At 41.6% G+C, this 21,640-nt stretch overlaps 1 protein-coding gene across 1 annotated transcript; it reads right to left on the bottom strand.

Moving 5' to 3' along the window:
• Positions 1-7,449: 7,449 nt before the first annotated feature.
• On the bottom strand, positions 7,450-17,311 carry OTUD6B (OTU deubiquitinase 6B). Its single transcript, XM_068396876.1, has 7 exons — positions 17,159-17,311; positions 14,428-14,582; positions 12,391-12,486; positions 10,673-10,985; positions 9,067-9,128; positions 8,275-8,381; positions 7,450-7,737 (listed from the first exon to the last, which is right to left on the bottom strand). The coding sequence occupies exons 1-7, from the start codon at positions 17,247-17,249 to the stop codon at positions 7,653-7,655; spliced, it is 909 nt and encodes a 302-aa protein (XP_068252977.1). The 5' UTR covers positions 17,250-17,311; the 3' UTR covers positions 7,450-7,652.
• Between the last annotated feature and the right edge of the window lie 4,329 nt (positions 17,312-21,640).

The raw sequence follows: 21,640 nt of genomic DNA, 5'->3' as shown, positions 1-21,640 counted from the left end.
TTTGTAAAGAGGATAAAGCTTTTTAATTGACACCTTGATGTACTACTTTAATCTGGAACTTAGAGACTACATCAGTTTATTTTGAATTTTACTGAACATTTTTTTGTGTGTGAACAATTCTTTTTATGATACACGTTTATAACATACAGAGGCAATTGGTAAAGATTTTAGTTGTATTCAAAAGTACGTATATCATATGCCTCTAGTGATTAATCATAACCCATCTGCTACTTTTATTAGTCTCTTAAAACAAAGGAATTGGTGGGTTAGTGTTCTTACTGGAGCCAAGGAAAGCACAGAAAATGCCTTCTATACTTCAGATCCTATTTTTAAGGCTGCTCAACTACTTGCATAAATTAAGTAATCAACACAGGCTGCTTGTCATTCATAAATGCATCCCAGAAGATCAGCTGGGAGATAGAGGAGGGCAGGTTGTGTCTTGAGGACTGAAAATAAAAAGTTGCACTTGCAACAGTTCCACGGCCTATGAAAAGATGATGGCTCAAAGTGTTGTCTTGTCTACTCAGACGATGCAGATGGGACTGCAGCATCTCTCTTACGAGGAGAGGCTGAGAGCTGGGTCTGATTAGCCTCTAAAAAAGACAACTGAGAGGGGATCTTATCAATACTTACAAATACCTTAAGGGCGGGTGTTGAGAGGATGAGGCCAGACTCTTCTCAGTGGTGCCCAGTGACAGGACAAGGAGCAATGGGCACAAACTGAAACATGGGAAGTTCCATCTCAATATGAGGAAAAACTTCTTTGAGGGTGACAGAGCACTGGAACAGGCTGCCCAGGGAGGTTGTGGAGTCTCCTCTGGAGACATTCAAAACATGCCTGGATGAGACCCCGTGCAACATGCTCTAGGGTAACCTGCTTTGGCAGGGGGTTGGACTAGATGATCTCCGGAGGTCCCTTCTGACCCTAACCATTCTGTGTGATTCTGCAACACTCTGACGTCCACTCTCACCACAGCCTTTGGCGTATCTCTGGGGCATTCAGTATTCACTCCTTTGGCATGAAGGCTGTGGCACCCCTGAAGACGCCGTTTACCCAGCGCACCTATGCAATATACCTGATCAGGACTTCCCAGAACATACACTCCAATTTGTCTCCACTGCGACCACCCGTATCATCTATGAAAGAGCTGCTGCCTACCCCCACTTACTGAACAGACACATCAGTGAATTCCTAAGCTGCAAAGTGACCAGCACTGGTGAAGCAGGAAGGTTGGAGAAGGGAGCAAAATCCACAGCCCCAGTACTAACCGCAAGAGGCAGTGCCCCCACCCCAACTGCCACCAGCGCATTTAGCTACGATAATTCACACTTTTGTAATTCATAACAATATTACACTCCAGCATAACACAGCAGAGGGGGGGCCACCATCCCACAGCATCAGATCTGCCCAGTCACACCACGGCCAGCACCTCTTACTCCTTGAGACAGAGTAGGAGCAGAGGGGATGTGCTCTGCAGAGATCCAACATCTCAGCTTTGTTTTTTTCCTGGGGCCTGTCACAGCTCCTGTTGAACTGCCTGTTAAAAAGAGGAGTGGGGAAGGACAGAGCATGGACAGGAGGCAAAAAGTGCCTCTAGTGACAGTTTTGCCTCAAGGCAAGTGGTTGTGAAACAAATTCCCCTCTCCACAGTGCTTTAGCTTTGGTATATTTTAAAAATACGTAAACACAACAGGTTATGAGAAGTGTACAAATGTGCACAAGGAACATCACTGCTTCATTGCATTTTATATTATTTCTTTTTAAAAAAAACCCTTAAAGTCATGGAATATTTAATTAATGACAGCCATGCGCTCCCTCCCACTGCCATCCACCTCCCACCCGCTTTCTGGCACTGGCTGCAGCCCACACTACTGGGGATGCACTGGAAAGCAGAGACCGGGTGCAGACTAAGTGAAGGGGATCAGGACGAATGCTAAACGCAGCGTGTGGCTGCAAGAGGAGGCTGGTCTCTGCTGAGCCCCAGCCTACCACAGCAACCATTATTGCAGACCACTAGACAGTTTCCCTTCCATTCATGTGAGCATTCCTATTGCAAACTAATCTCAATTAATCTTGCAAAAAAATTACTTAACAGCCCTTAAAAGAAATAGTGGCTGAAGAAGCTGAATGAATTGCAGATAAAAGCAAGAAAGGCTACTTAAATACACATAAACTCAAAATAAGTAGTGCTACTTTGTAGAGAAAATGTAATCTGACGAAGTTAAAAGCTAAATTCTGAAAAAGTCCTCTCAGTTTCACTTTATCATTTTTATCTATGGAGAACTTCAAGAGTATTGTCAAACACAACTTTTCAGAAGAGTTCAAGTTTAATTGCTAAAACGCTGAGGATAAATTTTGTTTAGAAACAACTTCACTTCATAAAGAGTAAAGCCTTGTCTGCTTGATTAGGAATAGTCAGTTGTTGGAGAACTCGTACTACAGTAGGACCTTAAAGCCATAAAAATTAAATGAGTAAACTTATTAATACAAAGAATTAACAAGTAAAAAATCTAAGTACAAAATAAGAAGTGACCACAACAAGATTTGCCACAAATAAACCAATTTATTACTTTTTGGCAAGTCCCATACAGTATGAGCAAGGATCTTTCACTCACTATATTAAAACATTATTTTGCTTTATACAAATTGTAAACATCTTCAACAGGACAAACTGTCAGTACAGGCGTTCAACGATTCTGGCATCTTTTCTCTGTCAGTTAATCAAATAAGGATGAAAACCCAACAAACCAAAGAATTTTTTTCATAGGGTACCTATAAAATGCAGCATGTGCATTTCATATCACATCAATGCTAAGCAACACAGAGAAGAGTATTTCTGATTATTATTTTTAGTGAAATTCATAGTGGTATTATGAACAGAGACACTTTTTGCATACTGTTGCATCCAATTTTTTGTCTGAAATTAAAAACATCATTTTATACAATCAAGGTAGCAGACCAAATTCTACAGTAAACCAGCTGCTATAAATACAGCTATATTTGCTATACTGTATCAGACAAATAAGGATTTAAAAACTCCTGATCTGGTTAATACTTTGTTTTCCTGGCAGGCATCAGTCTAAAGAAGTCATAATTCAAGTTCTGCTTGTTCAAAACTCCCTGCTATAACCGTCTGATTTTCTTCCCCCTCCCTCTCTCTCACAGTGCTTTAAATCAGACATAATCTGATCCATAAAGTGAACACTTATCTCCTCCCTAAGTAAGAGCAGATTTTTCTTTCTAATTTGTAAGTCCCAGGAACGTCAATCTGCTGGCTAGCTTTACTGAAGGACTACAAGATGCGCACTGTTAGCTCATAATCTTCAAATCAGGGCAAAGCTGTTTAAATTTGACATAAACTGCTTTTCTCCAAACCAACTCATCAGCACTAAAATGCAAACAATTATCATGTTATTGACTAAAGCTTTTTAAAAAAAAAAAAAAGGAAAAAAAACTTTTATTGTTAAAAAACAATTGCATTACAACTTTGGTTTCTGTATGCTGCTAATTTTGGAGTCACACTTACAGTGATTTAAAGACAAAAATCTACATCTCTAATGTAAAGTCAAGCTATAATAAAAAAACCTCCACCTTTCAAGTCTCTGTGCATCATAAGGATCAATGAAAATAAACGTAATTCTTCTGCAGATCACCTTTAAAGTTACTGACAAAATGCAAGGTGGTTATTTTTACACTTGTATGCAATCAGCTGTTTTAAACATTCTAAAACATCACACTTCAGATCATGAAGTGCTTAGATCAGCAAATCCATAAATGATGAGTTCAAATGAGTTTCACCACCTGAAGCGAAGATGTTGAGGAGCTTTTTGTTTGTAAGATTTATGTATTATTGAAATGCACAGACGAAAGACTATGAAGCATGAACAGCTCAGTTAACTTGCATCAGTGTTATGATGTATAGTCATAAACAACAATGCTCTTCAGACAGATTCAGTACTGGGAACAGCATCAAGCATTCAGTTCCTACTGTCAACTGCAAAAAGAAAAAAAAAGTCCTCGAAACAGTAAAAATCTTAGATGAAAGTCTTTAAATAAAAAGATTGTGCAATTCCTTCAGCTAAGCAACACATTCTACTACTGGATTTGCCTCCAGCTCGTCTCTGCCCAAATGAAGGAGATTCCTACTACAGCATTAAAGCTAGATCCTGACAGAACTAAAGAAACACTGTAGAGGATATTCCACCAATCAAAATAAAATAAATTATTTTAAATGCCTTAACTCTTCCATGATCATCAAAATCTGCCAGAAATAATGTAACAGGAACCTTCAGGTAACCTTAATTCTTGAGCAGAAGTGCAGATTAACCTAAACATTTACTACTTGGTATCTTCATTGCAGCATGGGATGCAGCTCTGTTAAAAAAAAATTCTGATCTACACAGCCACCATTTTAGAAATGATCTTCTAAACATGATTAACACCAACAAGTTCAAAGTACTGTTGTGTGGTTTTGTTTTAAATCAAGAGCTCTTTCTAATTTATTATCAAACCTCTTATCGCTTTTTTTCATTTTTACTCCATTCCATTTAGTTTTACTTTCAAATCTGTCTGGGAATTGTCTGAAGCCCAAAACATCAAGATGCAACTGTTATCTATTATGACAGGGACAGGAATTAGCAGGGCTCATTCGGAGAGCTTTAAACTAGATTCGAAGGGGGATGGGGTAGTAGTTGGCTTGCACCACTGGGGCAACGCTCTAGTGTTGAGGTAGACCAGGAGGCCTCCCATCCCCCTAGGATGAAATCGGTGTGCTCAGCTTGCTCCCTGAAATGCCTGTACACCAATGCACGCAGCATGGGGAATAAACAGGAGGAGTTGGAAATCCGTGTTCGGTCAGTGGGCTATGATCTAGTGGCAATTACAGAGACTTGGTGGGACGCCTCGCATGACTGGAATGTGGTCATGGATGGCTATGTCCTGTTCAGGAAAGACAGGCCACTAAGGAGAGGTGGTGGAGTTGCTCTTTATGTGAGTGAGCAGCTAGAATGTATTGAGTTCTGTCCAGGGGCGGATCAGGAGCGAGCTGAGAGTCTGTGGGTGCGAATTAAGGGGCAGGCTGGCAGGGGTGATACTGTTGTGGGTGTCTGTTACAGGCCACCTGATCAGGATGAGGAGGTTGATGAGGCCTTCTACAGGCAGCTGAGAGCAGTCTCGCAATTACAGGGTCTGGCTGTCGTGGGGGATTTCAGCTACCCTGATATTTGCTGGGAGGCCTACTCAGCCAGCCATCCTCAGTCCAGGAGGTTCCTCCAGTGCATTGATGATAACTTTCTGATGCAAATGGTGGATGAGCCAACTAGGAGAGGAGCGCTGCTGGATCTTATCCTCACTAACAAGGAGGGTCTGGTTGAAGAGGTGAAGGTTGAGGGCAGCCTTGGTTGTAGTGACCATGAGATGGTAGAGTTCAGGATCTCATGTGGCAGGAACAGAATAGCTAGCAGAATCACAACCCTGGACTTCAGGAGGGCCAACTTTGGCCTTTTCAAGCAATTGCTAGTGGAAATCCCATGGGACAGGGTACTAGAAGGTAAGGGGGCCCAAGATAGTTGGTTAGCATTCAAGGACTGCTTCTTCTGAGCTCAAGATCAGAGCATCCCAGCAGGTAGGAAATCAAGGAAGGGTACCAGGAGACCTGCATGGTTAAACAGGGAACTGCTGGGCAAACTCAAGTGGAAGAAGAGGGTGTACAGATCGTGGAAGGAGGGGCTGGCCACTTGGGAGGAATATAAGTCTGTTGTCAGAGGATGTAGGGAGGCAACTAGGAAAGCTAAGGCCTCCTTGGAATTAAACCTTGCAAGAGAGGTCAAGGACAACAGAAAGGGCTTCTTCAAATACATTGCAGGTAAAACCAACACTAGAGGCAATGTAGGCCCACTGATGAATGAGGTGGGGGCCCTGGAGACAGAGGATAAAAAGAAGGCGGAGTTACTGAATGCCTTCTTTGCCTCTGTCTATACTGCTGGAGGCTGTCCTGAGGAGCCCCGGACCGCTGAGGCCCCACAGGAAGTCAGGATAGAGGAGGAATCTGTCTTAGTAGATGAGGGCTGGGTCAGGGACCAATTAAGCTACCTTGACGTCCATAAATCCATGGGCCCTGATGGGACACACCCACGGGTGCTGAGGGAGCTGGCGGAAGTCATTCCTAGGCCACTCTCCATCATTTTTGCTAAGTCGTGGGCAACAGGAGAGGTGCCTGAGGACTGGAGGAAAGCGAATGTCACTCCAGTCTTCAAAAAGGGCAAGAAGGAGGACCCGGGGAACTATAGACCGGTCAGCCTCACCTCTATCCCCGGAAAGGTGATGGAACAACTTGTCCTTGGTGCTGTCTCTAGGCACATCAAGGATAGGGGGATCATTAGGGGCACTCAACATGGCTTCACCAACGGGAAGTCATGCTTAACCAACTTGATAGCCTTTTATGAGGACGTAACCCGGTGGATAGATGATGGTAAAGCTGTGGATGTGGTCTATCTCGATTTCAGTAAAGCGTTTGACACAGTCTCCCACAGCATCCTCACAGCTAAACTGAGGAAGTGTGGTCTGGATGATCGGGTAGTGAGGTGGATTGTGAACTGGCTGAAGGAAAGAAGCCAGAGAGTGGCGGTCAATGGGACTGAGTCCAGTTGGAGACCTGTGTCTAGCAGAGTCCATCAAGGGTCGGTACTGGGACCAGTACTATTCAATATATTCATTACTGACTTGGATGAGGGAATAGAGTGCACTGTCAGCAAGTTCGCTGATGACACAAAACTGGGAGGAGTGGCTGACACACCGGAAGGCTGCGCAGCCATTCAGAGAGACCTAGACAGGCTGGAGAGTTGGGCGGGGAGAAATTTAATGAAATATAACAAGGGCAAGTGTAGAGTCCTGCATCTGGGCAAGAACAACCTTATGTACCAGTACAAGTTGGGGACAGACCTGTTGGAGAGCAGCGTAGGGGAAAGGGACCTGGGGGTCCTAGTGGACAGCAGGATGACCATGAGCCAGCAGTGTGCCCTTGTGGCCAAGAAGGCCAATGGCATCCTGGGGTGTATGAGAAGGGGTGTGGTTAGCAGGTCAAGAGAGGTTCTCCTCCCCCTCTACTCTGCCCTGGTGAGGCCGCATCTGGAGTATTGTGTCCAGTTCTGGGCCCCTCAGTTCAAGAAGGACAGGGAACTGCTAGAGAGAGTCCAGCGCAGAGCCACGAAGATGATTAAGGGAGTGGAACATCTCCCTTATGAGGAGAGGCTGAGGGAGCTGGGTCTCTTTAGCTTAGAGAAGAGGAGACTGAGGGGGGACCTCATTAATGTTCATAAATATGTAAAGGGCAAGTGTCATGAGGATGGAGCCAGGCTCTTCTCAGTGACATCCCTTGACAGGACAAGGGGCAATGGGTGCAAGCTGGAACACAGGAGGTTCCGCATAAATATGAGGAAAAACTTCTTTACAGTGAGGGTGACCGAACACTGGAACAGGCTGCCCAGAGAGGTTGTGGAGTCTCCTTCTCTGGAGACATTCAAAACCCGCCTGGACGCGTTCCTGTGTGATATGGTGTAGGCAATCCTGCTCCGGCAGGGGGATTGGACTAGATGATCTTTCAAGGTCCCTTCCAATCCCTAATGTTCTGTGATTCTGTGATGACTTTTGTATGCTAGCTGCCGTTTTCGGTAGCAGTGTCTGTTAGAAGTTTTACAGAATTGTAATGTTCTCCTAATCCATAGGCATGTCTCATATACCTAAAAAAAAAAGTTGTTACAGAATTAGTGTTCGGTTTAACTAAAAGTATACATCATGCCAAATATTAAGAGCCCTGGAAGATGGCTTAAATAAATTCAAGTTCTAGCACAGAAAATATACAGGGTCATTAAATAGGAGAGTATTAGTAAAGACAGTTTTTAATTCTGGTGACTTCCAGAGACAGACTGACATAAACTTTGAAGAGAAAAAAAAAGTTTCCTGCTGCATCTTATATCAACTTCATCATTATTTCGTAATTATCTAACAGGTAAAATAACCTTGTAACATTTTATAAAGCAGTGACTGAATCACACTTCAGAGTGATTGTCAGCATTCTAAGAACTCTAATTACAATATCTTTAAACTAAGTCTGTCAATCACAAACATAGTTTCTGACCTGCCAGATCATTATTTAAGCAGCATTTCAAAGTCAGATACATAACAGAAAATAAAAGAGCAGGTGAGAATCAAAGCTGAGCCCTTTGCTATAGAAATAAGCACACTAACTTTAAGAAGGGATAAAATTACATACTTACACAAGTATTATTGGTTTGCCTGAATATTCTTCACCGACAATAATGGGAGGGGAATCCATTTGCACTACTTCAATAGGTGTTTGCAAAATGTGTGACAAAGCCCTTAGCTTTAAGGCATAAAAAAAAAATCAATAATAGGATTAAATCCAATGTAGGGAGGAGAGACGAAGACATGGCATTTAGTTTTAGCAGATGAGTTCGACATAACATTTCAAATATTGTTAGAAAATAAACTTTATTAAAATAAGCAAAATTATTTTAACTTTTTAAACTTTAATTGATAACAGGTTGCCTTAAACTAATCATTGTTTTGATGATACAACACAGGTAACATTGGGCTAGCTTCAGTAATTTGGTAACTACTCTCTCATAAAACAATAAATAAGACAAACTAAAATAAAAACGTATTTTCTCAAGATCAAGTTCTGGTTGACATTAAAAAAAAAAAAAAAAATCTAACATTGCTCTGCTTTAGTCAGCTTTGCTACCATCAAAGTCTGCATAATGAAATGCTTTCTCCTTAGAAAGCCTTCCCCAACTTGTACTGTCAGCCTTTCTAACGATATTTACAACTACTGAATTCGATAACTTGCATGTCATCAAATACATCAGAGCAGCAGCACACCATCAGAAAAGCTATTAATGTGGGAAAACAATTTACAACCATAGGAAAATTTCTTGATAAACTATTTATGCCTATGTTCCCTTATGCCTTTCTTAAGAAGACCTTTTTTGAAGGTAATTCACTCACTTCAAAATTTCACCAATAAAAATTATCAATACAATACTTACTTCCACCTGACCACCCCATGCAGCTGTATTTGCTATATCATCACAGTATTTTTCAAATTCCTCTGTGGGGAAAGAAAAGACAACTTTCAGTACTTATTTAAGAACAATCAACTGAGGAAAATACTGATTGTACGATGAAGAACTAGAACCTGAAAAGTTCAAACACATTATACAGGAAAATATGTATGTTCACTGAAGGGAAGGAAAGGAAAAGAAAAACACCAGAGGCCAAAAAAAAAAAAACCCTAGCTGTTTTAGAAAGAAAAACTAAGACTGAAGACAGGAATAAAAACAAGTATGGGAATAAAGAGAAGTACAGGTTTATATTTTAAACTTTTTATTCGGGGAACCGTTAACAAGCATGAAATTGCATACAGTTTTCTTCTTGTTAAGTTTCAGAGGGTGTTGCTTTGAGACTCTAGAAAAGAATGTGATAGCAAGTAGTATGCTTAGTTCTTACCTTAGCTAGATGTCACATGTGTTTTTAAAATCTTGTAACTATGTAGTTCAACTGTTGGGTTTTTTTCTAATTTCCAAATCAGTTGCCTTGTTTTTAACCTCTGAAGTATTTATTCCCAATAGTTCCTTTGTTAATAGCTAAACAAATGTTTTGCATATCATGTTCTAGAGAAATCATGCTTTCAAATTTATAAATTACAACCCTTCAAGCTTCTGAACCCTATGAATAGATTCTGATAAAGAAAGAATAGATTTTCTGAAGACTGCTCAGAATTGTTTTTCATACATTCCCTTTACAACAGACTTAACAGACGTAAGAAAACCACAACTCCCTGCTGCTCTGCAGAACTTCATTCAGTCTCCTCTTGGGGCACACTTATCCTGTGATAATTATCTCTGTCAACACGGGAAAGACGCCTCCTACTTCACAACAGCCCCCAGTCACCAAATGAAATCCACAGCAAACGCTATTAAATGAATATAGCAGTAAATTAAAAAAACTTTTGCAAAAAAGTCATTTGCATGGTGTTCCACACATGCAGTAAGAAATGAATAAACCATGTATTGCTCATATAAGTACATAAATTCCATTTAACTGCCTTTACTTAGCCTACACCATTGCTCCACACTAAATGCCTTTATATCGTTTAGTTTAGTCTGTTTATAAGAAAGGGCTCCAAAAGACCTAGCGTAAACAGTGAAAATAAAGGGCAGAATAAGAAAAAGCATCTATGCAAACTATTATAAAATAGATTTACTTAGATTTCACACTCATTTTTAACAGCTGTCCTATCTAAACTGAAAAGACCAATATAAAAGTTGACAAAATATCATGCCTAACATGGTAGACAAGTTGTTTATAATACACCTTAAATCACATCCCAGAACATCATTATCATCTAGTAACCAGCAAGTTCTGATTTTTTTTTTTTAAATGGGGAATAATGTTTGCTAGATTACTTTTAAAAAAAAAAAAAAGATAAATTACAAAGATTCAGGTGTACCAAGTTTCACAGCGGTTCATAATTCTGTGTTCCACAGAACACAGCCGAACCAACAAAGTAACAAAGTTCAGGAACAAACATCATAATGGGTTGGTCCCAATTCAGCTGTAACTGAGATTGAGAATTATTAGAAATAGTCTTACCTCTGCTATACATGTCTCCAGTACTAGGGTTTGTAAGAAATGGCAGGAAGTCATCAAAGTGACTTTGCATATACTTTGCTGTTTGGTTCCTCAGAGTTGCAACAGTCCAGGAATTCTGGCGATCCTTGAGCTGATCTTCAATAGCTCTGTACATGCAATGGCCATCTGAAGGAATCTGTCTAATCTCTAAGTGCCTTGCTGCCAACAGGGAGGCAAGTTTCTGACTTTCAAGATGTCTAGCACCCGTTAAATTTTTTATCTCAGCTTCAGCTATCCTTTCTTCTCTTTCTTTCTCCAAGGCAGCTTTTTTTTCCTTAAAAACACATAAACATTACATCAAATGTTAAAATTTAGAAGATTCCTGTACAGTTCTTGGCTTAGTGCTTGCTTCTACCTCTTCAAATGTTTTCTCAGTACATTCATTTCTGTGAAATGTTTTCCCGAATCAGTACTACCAAATCTTAGAGGCCTCCTACACCCAAACTTTAGCAAATGGTAAGTGACCAATATATCCTAACTGCCTCTGACACCACACACAAAATAAGGTGACAGGAGAAATCTTAATTATATCAACATGCAAAAATAAAGCTTTACAACACCTGTACAAAGGCTATTAACAGTAGTCATTTCTTCAGCATCACCTATTTCACCACATTGGCAAATAACTCAAGTATGGGAATTCTAATTAAACAATAGAAAATATTGCTCTTTCATAATAAGTGTGAGATCTACCACTTACGTATATGATTGCATAATGGAGCTCATGTCATGAAACTGAAACTCCCTCAGGCTAGGTACTATACATCATAAAAGACTGCTCCTAACCTAAAGGACCGGTAAGATCGCATACAGAGAATACTAGAGGGGATGTAATAATACGTAACATAAAAATTACTTTTATGGAATGCTTCTTAAGTTCACACATAACAAGGGAATAAGAGTCAAAGTAAATGAGCAAATAAAAAAAGAAGCAGTACAGAGAACGGTCTTTTCACTTTCACACTTAAAATTCACCACAAATCAAGACCAGACAGGTTTAGGCGACCACAACAGAGGAAAACTAGACATGGTGGGATGAATTAAGAATATCTTTTTATCATGTTTGTTACAAGGCATCTCTGCAGTAGTGGTCACGCAACAAGGGACAGACTCTGCAATAAAGCAGCGCTCCTCTGGCCCTGAACCAACATTCATGCAGGTACAATGAGAACGTTAATCCATCACAATTTAATATCTGAAGCTTAAGATTAAACCTTAATGGCCTGGACACCAGGTAGTGTTTCTTAGCAACTCAAAAATTCACAAGAATTTCAGTATTAATGTTCTTTTGTTAAATGTGTAAAGTTCTACTACTTGCATATTCTTCACGTAGTATTTTACATTATTTTAATTTAATTATTTCTTTATTAATGTTTTTAGTGAAATTCTTTTAAAATCATCTGCTTTACATCATTTGGGTTTTTTTGGCTCCCATCACAGGACCTATTCTGATTCCCAGCTCATGGCTGAGGGTAAAAAAGTACAACTATTTATAAAATGCTTACATATCGCTAGGCAGCAGCTTTACAGATTTTCAAGGCACCCAGTAGGTACAGCATCAATACTGAATTAGCCAGGTAATGAGCCCTGCAAAATTCTTTAACTTTGGTTATTACAGTTAAGTTTAACTGAATATAACTTCAATCACATATTTGTAAAATTTTTAAATGTTGTCATACCCGCCTCTTCTGTGCTTTTGATATTCGAGGATGCTGAATCTGTTGCTCTACTCCTTCAAGCTCTAAATTTGCAACCCCATCAGCTACAGAATCTGTCTAAAAAGAAAAAAAAAAAAGTTACATGTTCTTGTTGGTATAAATGTTAACTGAGATGTGCATCTCCTGAAACCACTGTAAGTTCTGTTCCTAGGTAATTCCAGTGTATATTTATGAAGTTTAACCACAAAGACCTGTGTAGAGCACAGAACCCAGCAAAGCCAAAAGTAAAGCATTTCACATCCCAAACCACTGTTATGCATTTTATTGCTTTTTCTGTAGTCTCAACAAAGAGACAGTTATGAACTGCGCATCTCAAATCTAATCTATATGTTCTTTTACAAGCTTCCACACTGAAGTGTGAACATGGCTTACTGGCTGAAAGGTAAAGTTTTCCTCACATACCAGCCAACTGAAGTACCCAAACAGCCATTATCAAGTTCTGTGACAATGAAAGCAAGAGAAGGCTCCACCTTCCATAGCAAGGCATAACCAGCAGTTGGAAAAGACAGGGAGCTGACACTTCTCAAGAAAAATGAGAAAGCTAACCTCATAACGCTATGAACTAGATGTCACCCTTGGAAGTGCGGACATTGTTTCAATCTGAATAAAAAAGCTGGGAAGTGAAAGAAATCATACATCTCAAAACAAAACCCTCTCTGGCAAAGCTATGTCCAGGGCAAGGATTTTAGCTTGAAAGGTCGTCCACTGTAAAGTTTTGACAGCTCATTTAGCAAAATAAAACAAAGTCTTGAAACTAATCTAAGATACAGGTAAACATAAGCATTATGTTTAATGCTTATGCATTAATCATCTGATTAAGCATCTGATTAAAAACTACTACAGAAGATTGTTACAGGGTCATAACTCTCACAATTGAAAACTTCTTTCACAAGGATTCTCAGCAGATGCTTCTCTATCAAGTCTATTTCCCTAAAAGTCATTCAGAAATGTTTTCACTCTCATTTTCAAATAAAAGTACATTCTGCTTAACTCTTTGTTAGGTCACTAATCAGAAAACACCTAGTCCAGAAACGATCAGGCAGACAGGTTTTTGTTTGTTTGTTTACAAGATTTAAACCTCCAAAGGATACACACTGTTAGGGAAACACTTAAGGAGATGTATGAGCGTGCAGCATTAGCATCATTCACAGATAACTGTATTGCACCAATCTAACTATAAGCTTTATTCCCGTTCAGGTAGGAGAAAGTATATGAACAGGCCTATTTGCACAAACAGCCTTAAATTCAGGCACACAATACAAACAGAGTTCTTTTCAGTACTGGATATACAGAATGAAGTTTATGGATCGCAAATTCACTGTGACAGGAGTTTTAAACACTCTACATATTAATTAAGTGCTAAGACAAAGGTGAATTTTTGTATGTCACACAAGTATTTAATAGTATCTGGTTTACTCAGGTAGTCTATTTTCTGCAGCTAAATTTGAATAAACGCTAAACCTCTGTTTAAAATTAAGTGGTTTGCCATCAAACAGCAAACTGGAAGCATTTAAGTATGTAGCTATGTTGCCAACATGGCAGAACAGTAGCATTTAAGACCATAATTCTCATCATCAGAAAAAGTGTCTTCTTACAAAAAGGTCAGTTACATTGTTGACAGAATTGCAAGACAAAATGCACTGCATGAGTCAAATGCCTGTTGAAGATCAACAATACTCTAGCAGTCTAAGTATGATAATTAGAGCAACAATATAACAGTAACTTAAAAAAAAATTCTTTAAGATGACTGAGCTACTAACATAGCCTTAAGAGCAAAACCAAATACTGTTCAACAACAACCCCCCCCCGTTAAATGCCCCTTCTAGCAATGCCCACCCACCGCAACAGCTGAATCTTTCCCTAGATGAAGAGAGTTACCAATACTGCGAAGAAAAGGAGGAATACTTTAAAGTGTTACTTCATTATAATTTTTAAAAGTTAAAGAAGTCCTAACACAAATCATATCTGTACAGCTTCAGCTAAACTTAAGGCACCTACCTTATTCTGCTCAGGTGAAGATTCCTTCAGCTGCTTTAATTCCTCCTTGTGCTTCTGTTCAAGTTCTGCCTCTAGTTTGGCAACTTCGTCAGCCAGCTGTTTTCGTCTCTTTTTATCATTCTTGGGAACAGCATTTTTCATGCCTTGAATTTTTGCTGTTAGAGAAGTAGTGCAATAAAACATTACCTCTAAATATAGACACTCCACAGTCATTGCAGAAAAGACAACTGCAAGTCACACAGAAAAAAAATTTACAAATATCAACATACCAGTATGTTTTAACAGTTTAGCTATGAGACTGCCTGTTACAATCATCACATTTTAAAGCAGCTATATTTTTCTTAAAAGATGCAAACTTTATATCTGAAGAAAAGAAAAACTTGTGCCAGGTTACTATTACATCAGTGCAGCAGACCTCAGCCTATTGCCTTCAAAAAGATTATTTGGGAACTGAGATCTCAAATCCTGTCACAGGAAAGATGTGTGATTTTTTTTATCACACAAGCAGCAGATTAAAAGTAAAAACAGGAGTTTACCTGTCCTTAAAATAAAGTTTCTAAAATCAAAACGGGTATTCAAGAAGAAAAAAACAAACCCTCAACTTGCTTAAATTCCATAAGTATTTTTAGGCTGTAAGTCAAGGCTCCATTTCTCAAATCATAGAATAGTTTGGTTAGAAAGGATAGCTGGAGGTCATCTAGTTAAACCTCCTGCTCAAAGCGGGGCTGAATTCAAAGCTACACCAAGTCACATTAATTCAGATTGATCTGGAATTTATTCAGATTCATGTGCAAAATCTCCGGGGATGGACATTCTGCAACCTTTCTGGGCAGTTTTTTCGCCAATGTTTAACCATTCTTGTTATTTAAATATTTTCCCTTTTTCCTCCCATGAGGATTTTTGTTACCACTTTCAGCCATTGTCTCTAGTCCATTCTCTACACTTTACTTTGAAGAGTCTGGCTCCATCCATTACACAGTGGAAACTACAACCAGATAGTCTTTTCTTCTCCAGGCTGAACAAACACAGCTTCCATAGCCTGTGCTCTTACGTGAACACTCCCTGGTAGCTCTCAGCACTTCTGTATTCACTGTTTTATAGTTACAGCACCAATTATTTAACACCCTGCTTGCTATTCATCACCTGTACATTTTCCTGTCCTTCACCCTTGACTGACACAATTGAGCTGAAGATGATGGCGATGATAATGAAACTTTTCAAGAGGAGGAGGCAAGAATGCTCACACTGAAAGATTTACGTATGTTAAGCATTCAGTCTCACAGATTACTCAGCTGAGTCTGACAGAGAGAAAAGCAGTTTTGTTCATAAAAATTAACATAATAGGGGAGGAGGAAATCTGGGACTTAAGAGGCACACTCAAAATACAGAAGAGTCTATGCAAGGTGGTGGAGACAAGTATCATCAACTGGAGGAGATGCTGGATTTTCAGAGGCTGAGATGAACCTTATGTTAATTCTTACAAACAAACTGTTTTGCTATCTGTCAAATAGTTAATCATTGCACTTACCAGGAATGTATTTTTCAAGTAGGAAAATGTGTGCCTATAGGTCACCTGCCTCTCCTAACTGGGAAGACTGGGGCTCGGTCTTCTGTATACCCCTCCCACCTTTAGGTGGTGGAGGACTGCAATTAGATACCCCTTTATCACCTTCTCTACCTGGAAAAAAACCCTGTTCCTCAGCCTCTCCCAACCAATGTGCCATGTGCTCCAGACACCTAACCACAAGGCTTGAGTCCTAATCCTCTTTTCCATTTCAATCAAATTTGAGGGAGGAAAAGGCATCTCAAAACAGTAAGTTCCTACAGATTTAATGGCAACATGCAGCCCAATAGCGCCTCTCCTCTTCTTTAATGCTCTGACTGATAAAAGGCTGCAGATGGGCCTATTTCATTACACACCAAAAAAGCCAAACAAGGAAAAGGCTGTATCAACACACCAGCAATGAGAAAGGCTTAACAAAAAGGTTATAAACAACTACAAAACTCAACAGAATCCAGTTAACAGAAATACTTAATTATATTAATCTACTGTAATAGGGGAAGTAAAACGTGGCTCATGAACAGTTCATATGTAAGACCACACAGGTCTTCTACTATAGATACTTTACTGTGGCTGGACAGAAAGGTCGTCTCAGCTCAACTGCACTTTGAGCAAAGAAACATAGCTGCCTGAGCAGCAAGGACTGTCAGGCAGGCTTTTTAATCAATAAAATGCCTTACAAAAACACACCTTCTTTAACTTAAGAACAAAGTAGTAAAACGTTAACGGTCTGGCGTCGTGTCCCGGCTCCCAAGCCTGTTGGGCTCCCAAGATCACAGCAAGGCGAGCTCAGCAGACCGCCTGCGTGACAAGAACCACACCTGGCAGCAAAGCGTGGCTTTGACAGCTCTGCCAAGACACAACATCTCCATCACCGCCGTCCTCTTCCCCCCGCGGAGGCAGCGGGGGGGCCGCTCCCTCCTTTGCCACAGCCGGGCGCTGCCGAACGCGCCCGCCACCGTCCCTCCCGCCCCCTCCGAGCTCCTGCCCCCGCCGCCCGAGGCTTCCAGCTCCGCTTCCGCGGAGCATCCCCCAGGGGAAGGCCGAGAGCAGGACGCCGAGCCCGCCACCGCCTCCCGGCGAGGCGGGCGCCTGAGAGCGCCGGTCTCCCGTTCCCCGCTGCCGCCCTTCTCCCTCGCCCGCCCTTCGCCGGGCCGCGGCGTCCCTCACCCTGCAGCTCCCGCTTCTCCTTGCGCTGCCGCTTCACCACCCGCTGCAGCGGCCCGTCGGCCCCCGCCTCCTCGTCCCCGGAGCCCTCCATGGGCGCCCGGAGCCCGCGGGACGCCCCCAGCCCCAGGCGGCGACGGCCCGCGTGACCCCCGACCCCGGCGCGAGGCGGGAGCTCGCCCCGCTTCCGGCAGCACCGCCCCGCCTGGCCCCGCCCACCGCCCGTCACTGGCTCCGTCGCCGCCTCAGCCGCGAGGGGGAGAAGCGGCGCGGCCCGGCCCGGCCTTGCTGCGTCCCCTGGCGCTTCCCCTCCCCATGAAGCTCCTCCGGGCGCTGACTGCCGCCCTCCGGGACCCGCTGGTCTCCGTGTCGCCACCACCCCCCCGGTTTCCAGGGGCCGCCCCGTGCGCCCCGCCGGCGGGAAAGGCGGCCTGTGCCCCCGCTCCTGAGCCCGCACGTCAGGGGCCGTGAGCTCGGGTCGTAGGAGGAAAGGGAAACGGTTCTTTTGTTCTCGGGTTGCGAGAGCAAGGGAACGGCAGGGGAGGGAAAGGCCGTTTTTACGGGGAAAGCGATCCCCCGCCTCCTTTCTGCGCTCTGGTGTAACCGGAGCTGCTTGCTCGTGTCTCCTGCCCAATAAAGGGCTTCTATGGACGTGTTTTCATTAAGAAAAAATTGTACCTTAGCTCAACTAGAGGTAAATCCTATTACAGAGGAAGGCTGGAGGTGAGAAAGGAACTGGTTAGAGTTTTTACGTTATTACGTAAAAGGATAAAAAAAATTACTTTTGTGCAAAATACACAGTGCTGTGTGTGCAATTTTTTATCTGAAATTACTTAAAGCTAAAAAATAACCCAGAAAGACTCCCAGTTTTCCAAGGTGTGATGTTCGTGATTTGTGTGTCCCTGTGAAATTACGTCTCATAAAGTGTTACATTTTTATTACAGTAAAATCCAAACTCCCTGGTTGGGGTCAAATCCCCACCTCAAAGTGAGAGCTACGAATTCTTGTTGAGTGCTAGTGTGGAGTGAGATGCTTTTCTCTTCAGTGCAGTCACCAACGTTATTTTGTGGAGCATACAGTTCATCTGGGCAAAACATAATCTATAAACGTTAATATTTTAATTGGGATTAAAATTACTCAAATTGAGCAAAAACTTTGGTAATGGAAACAGTAAGTTTGTGCTTAACTGTTACAGCATAGCTATTTGCTTTTACATTTTTATCAACAGAACCTCTACAAGAATACCTCCCTGGAGATACTTAAAATACATGTAGATGTGGCACTTAGGGACATGGTTTAGTGGTGGACTCGGCAGTGTTAGGTTAATGGTTGGACTTGATGATCTTAAAGGTCTTTTCCAACCTAAATGATTACACGATTCTATGAAGTACACTGTCAAGTGCAAAGAAAGGAAACAGATCTAAAGCAGAATTGTAAGATGATGGATCAAACTCCCTTGTTGTATAGAACCACCCAATTTTTAGACCTCCTTTACAGTTCTGTTGAAATGTAAATTATTTTCAGATTTGCATACCAATACCTAGAAATTTATTTTTCCCTTACCTCCACCTGCTTTTTCCAGCCTGTTAGAATAAAGCAGATCACTGACCAACCAGGAAAAAGAACGTCTCGTCCAAAAAGAATGAGAGGGGGACAGCTGGCTTTTAGCTAGGAAATTAGATTAGCACTGGAAATTAATAGGGTGGCGCTATGAATATTTCTGTATACTTTGCTTGTGCACGCGGCTGTTAAACTGTCTTTATCTCAACCCACGAGTTTTCTCATTTTTACCCTTCCTATTCTCTCCCCCATCCCACCAGGTAGAAGCGAGCAAGCGGCTGTGTGGAGCTTAGTTGCCGGCTGGAGTTAAACCACGACACCAGCAAATCCAGAATAAGGACAAATTCGGGTTAGATTTGCTTTGACTAACGTATAAATGTGCTCTGGATCAGTTTGCCAATGACATATATTTGTCCACACATGTATGTATATGTGAATATGCTGACATTTAATACATGTTCTTAAAAATGCTGTATATTTAAAAATAATAAATACTGTTTTATACCTCTGCATGTTAGTTTCTTTTAGAACTTTATAAAATTACAGCAAAGAAAAACACCATTGTCTTTTTACCATAACAAGACACTGTAATTAGATGTTCAGACATAAGACCCAATCCATCCTTCAAGCAGGCTGAGCTCTCCAGTGTTTTGGGGGACTACAGGCTTAAATCTTTCAGAAAAAAAAGCAGCAGAGGCTCCTTCCCTCCAGCACAGCTATCCCCAGTCAGAGGGGATACAGCCAGTGAGGTCCCTGTAGTGACTGCTGCTTTTAGTCCAGACTTCTGCCATATCTTTAGCAGTGATTCAAAAGAGTATGTAGAATAAATACCAACGACCAAATAAACAAATAGCTCGGGTGACCAAGTGTGAAGAGCTAAGTGATGATGAAGGTAGGTTGATTAAAGTGATCTTACAAGATGGGACCCTCATTTGAGCAACACGTATCTTAATATGGTTGAGCTCAAAGTTATGCAGGAATAGAGATTTTAGGGCACACTAAGTATGGGGAAGTACATTTTAGAGAACAGCAGTAAGATAAATGCTGGGGGTCACATTGCACAGCCAGCTGAAGATGAGTTTCCTCTGCTGCTGTGCAACCTAGAATAAATTGAAGCTATTAAGAAGAGCACTACCCTTGGTAGCAGCAGGCCACAGGCTCAATGCCAACATCGCGAGGCCCCAGCCCTGGCCTGAGGGGCTTGGAATCCACCTGTGGTGAGAACCTGCCCTGTGAACTGCAGCTTTATGCCACGCAGCTATTGTGAACTGGAGTTTAATGTGGGATAATATCAAAGGCCTTGAAAATATCATTGGAAACAGAGGACCCAAGAGTATAAACAACTAGCTGATGGCCAATTACTGGTTGGAAAAAAACACAAAGGAAAGCAGCAGCTGAGCAAGGGAAAAACAGCCAAGCAACAGGAGGGAGACCTGAGGAAGTAACGCTGTCCAGTATCGCAAGGTATGCGTGTGGCTTAGGGGATGGAGACCAAAGGCTGCTGGCTGTCCAGAAAGCATCTTGTAACAGGAAAAATTTCTGAATTTGGGGAAACCCTCATCATGGGGATCTGCAGTCATGACGTCTGTGTGGGACTGCCAGGGCTGCAAGCATGCCACCTGTTCACCCCGCCTGCTCCAGGGGCCCTGCCTCTCCCTGCCTGCCTGCCCCAGGGACCCTGGCTCCTCAGGGACCTCTTGACCTGCCAGCTCATCAGGACTGTGTATATCAGGATCATGTACATGCATTTTTCCCCGCACAAATTCAGTGTGTTTTTCCTCTCTGACACGCTTATAACAAAACACTTAAATAGAGCCTTATTGCATGTAAGGTCAGCTTGGCTAATGATGATTCCTGGGTAGAAAGGGTGGTTGAACAGATAAGGTCATAATGAAATATAATGCTTAGAAGCTGAAATGAAAAAAAAAAAGAGAACTGAAATCTGAGGTAACTAGCTGTGCAGCACTTTATCTAGGATGTGATAGGTTCACTGTCACACAAGTCTTCCTCTGGATACGTGTTAGCTCAGCTGCAAGTTATAGGCTCCATTCAAGCAACATTTACTGACATTCTCTCAGAATTCAAAGAAGTCTGACTGGATTACCATAACGGCCCTTTCTGGTATTAAAATTTATGAATTCATTAATCTGTTTTGAGAAACTTGAACCTCCCATTGAAATCAATGATACCTGTAAGATGCTCCGTATTAAGCCCAGTCTGTGTTTTACACACTGTCAAAATCAAAACTTTCAGAATCAAGGGGCACTTTTGAAATGTGACTTGAGTTCTCCCAGGTAATAAGCGATAGGATGAGAGGAAATGGCCTCAAGTTGTGCCAGGGGAGGTTTAGATTGGATATCAGGAGAAATTTCTTCACCGAAAGGGTTGTCAAGCATTGGAACAGGCTGCCCGGGGAAGTGGTGGAGTCACCATCCCTGGAGGTATTTAAAAGATGAGTAGATGTGGTGCTTAGGAACATGGTTTAGTGGTGGACTCGGCAGTGCTGGGTTAATGGTTGGACTTGATGATCTTAAAGGTCCTTTCCAACAAAAATGATTCTATGATTCTGCGAATCTATGAATTATTGCCGAGTTAGTCACTGAAGTCAATGACTGGGGATTACCTTTGATAACAGCTGACTCAAACAGTGAATTAACCAGCTGTCATGTTCTCTTTGTTTCGTATTTATTTTCTGAGGAGGAAAGCATGCATGGCTATTTAAAGTATTACACTTTGACATCCTTTCTAGTATCTTTCTCCTGGTGGTTTTCCAGTGTTTAGTAAGCATGCTGAAAATCAGGAAGGTTGTTTGTTCATTGGTATTTTATAAGTAAGTTGGGGCAGGACCCTTGGTACTTCCGTCACTCTCTAAAAATCTTGATTTTGTTTCTTTGGTTGCAAAACTAATAAGCTAAGGCTGTCTAG

This window comes from Nyctibius grandis, chromosome 3 (genome assembly GCF_013368605.1).
Source record: "Nyctibius grandis isolate bNycGra1 chromosome 3, bNycGra1.pri, whole genome shotgun sequence".
NCBI classification, from domain to species: Eukaryota; Metazoa; Chordata; class Aves; order Nyctibiiformes; family Nyctibiidae; genus Nyctibius; species Nyctibius grandis.
This window is presented reverse-complemented; position numbering and strand designations above follow the sequence as displayed.

What these genes read in the sequence shown, in the direction of transcription:
- OTUD6B (XM_068396876.1), bottom strand. Translation starts at nt 17,249, where the DNA reads ATGGAGGGCTCCGGGGACGAGGAGGCGGGGGCCGACGGGCCGCTGCAG. An exon ending in GGAGAAGCGGGAGCTGCAGG is followed by an intron (nt 14,583 to 17,158) that starts GTGAGGGACGCC and finishes CTTCTCTAACAG; the next exon opens with CAAAAATTCAAGGCATGAAA. An exon ending in CTTCACCTGAGCAGAATAAG is followed by an intron (nt 12,487 to 14,427) that starts GTAGGTGCCTTA and finishes TTTTCTTTTTAG; the next exon opens with ACAGATTCTGTAGCTGATGG.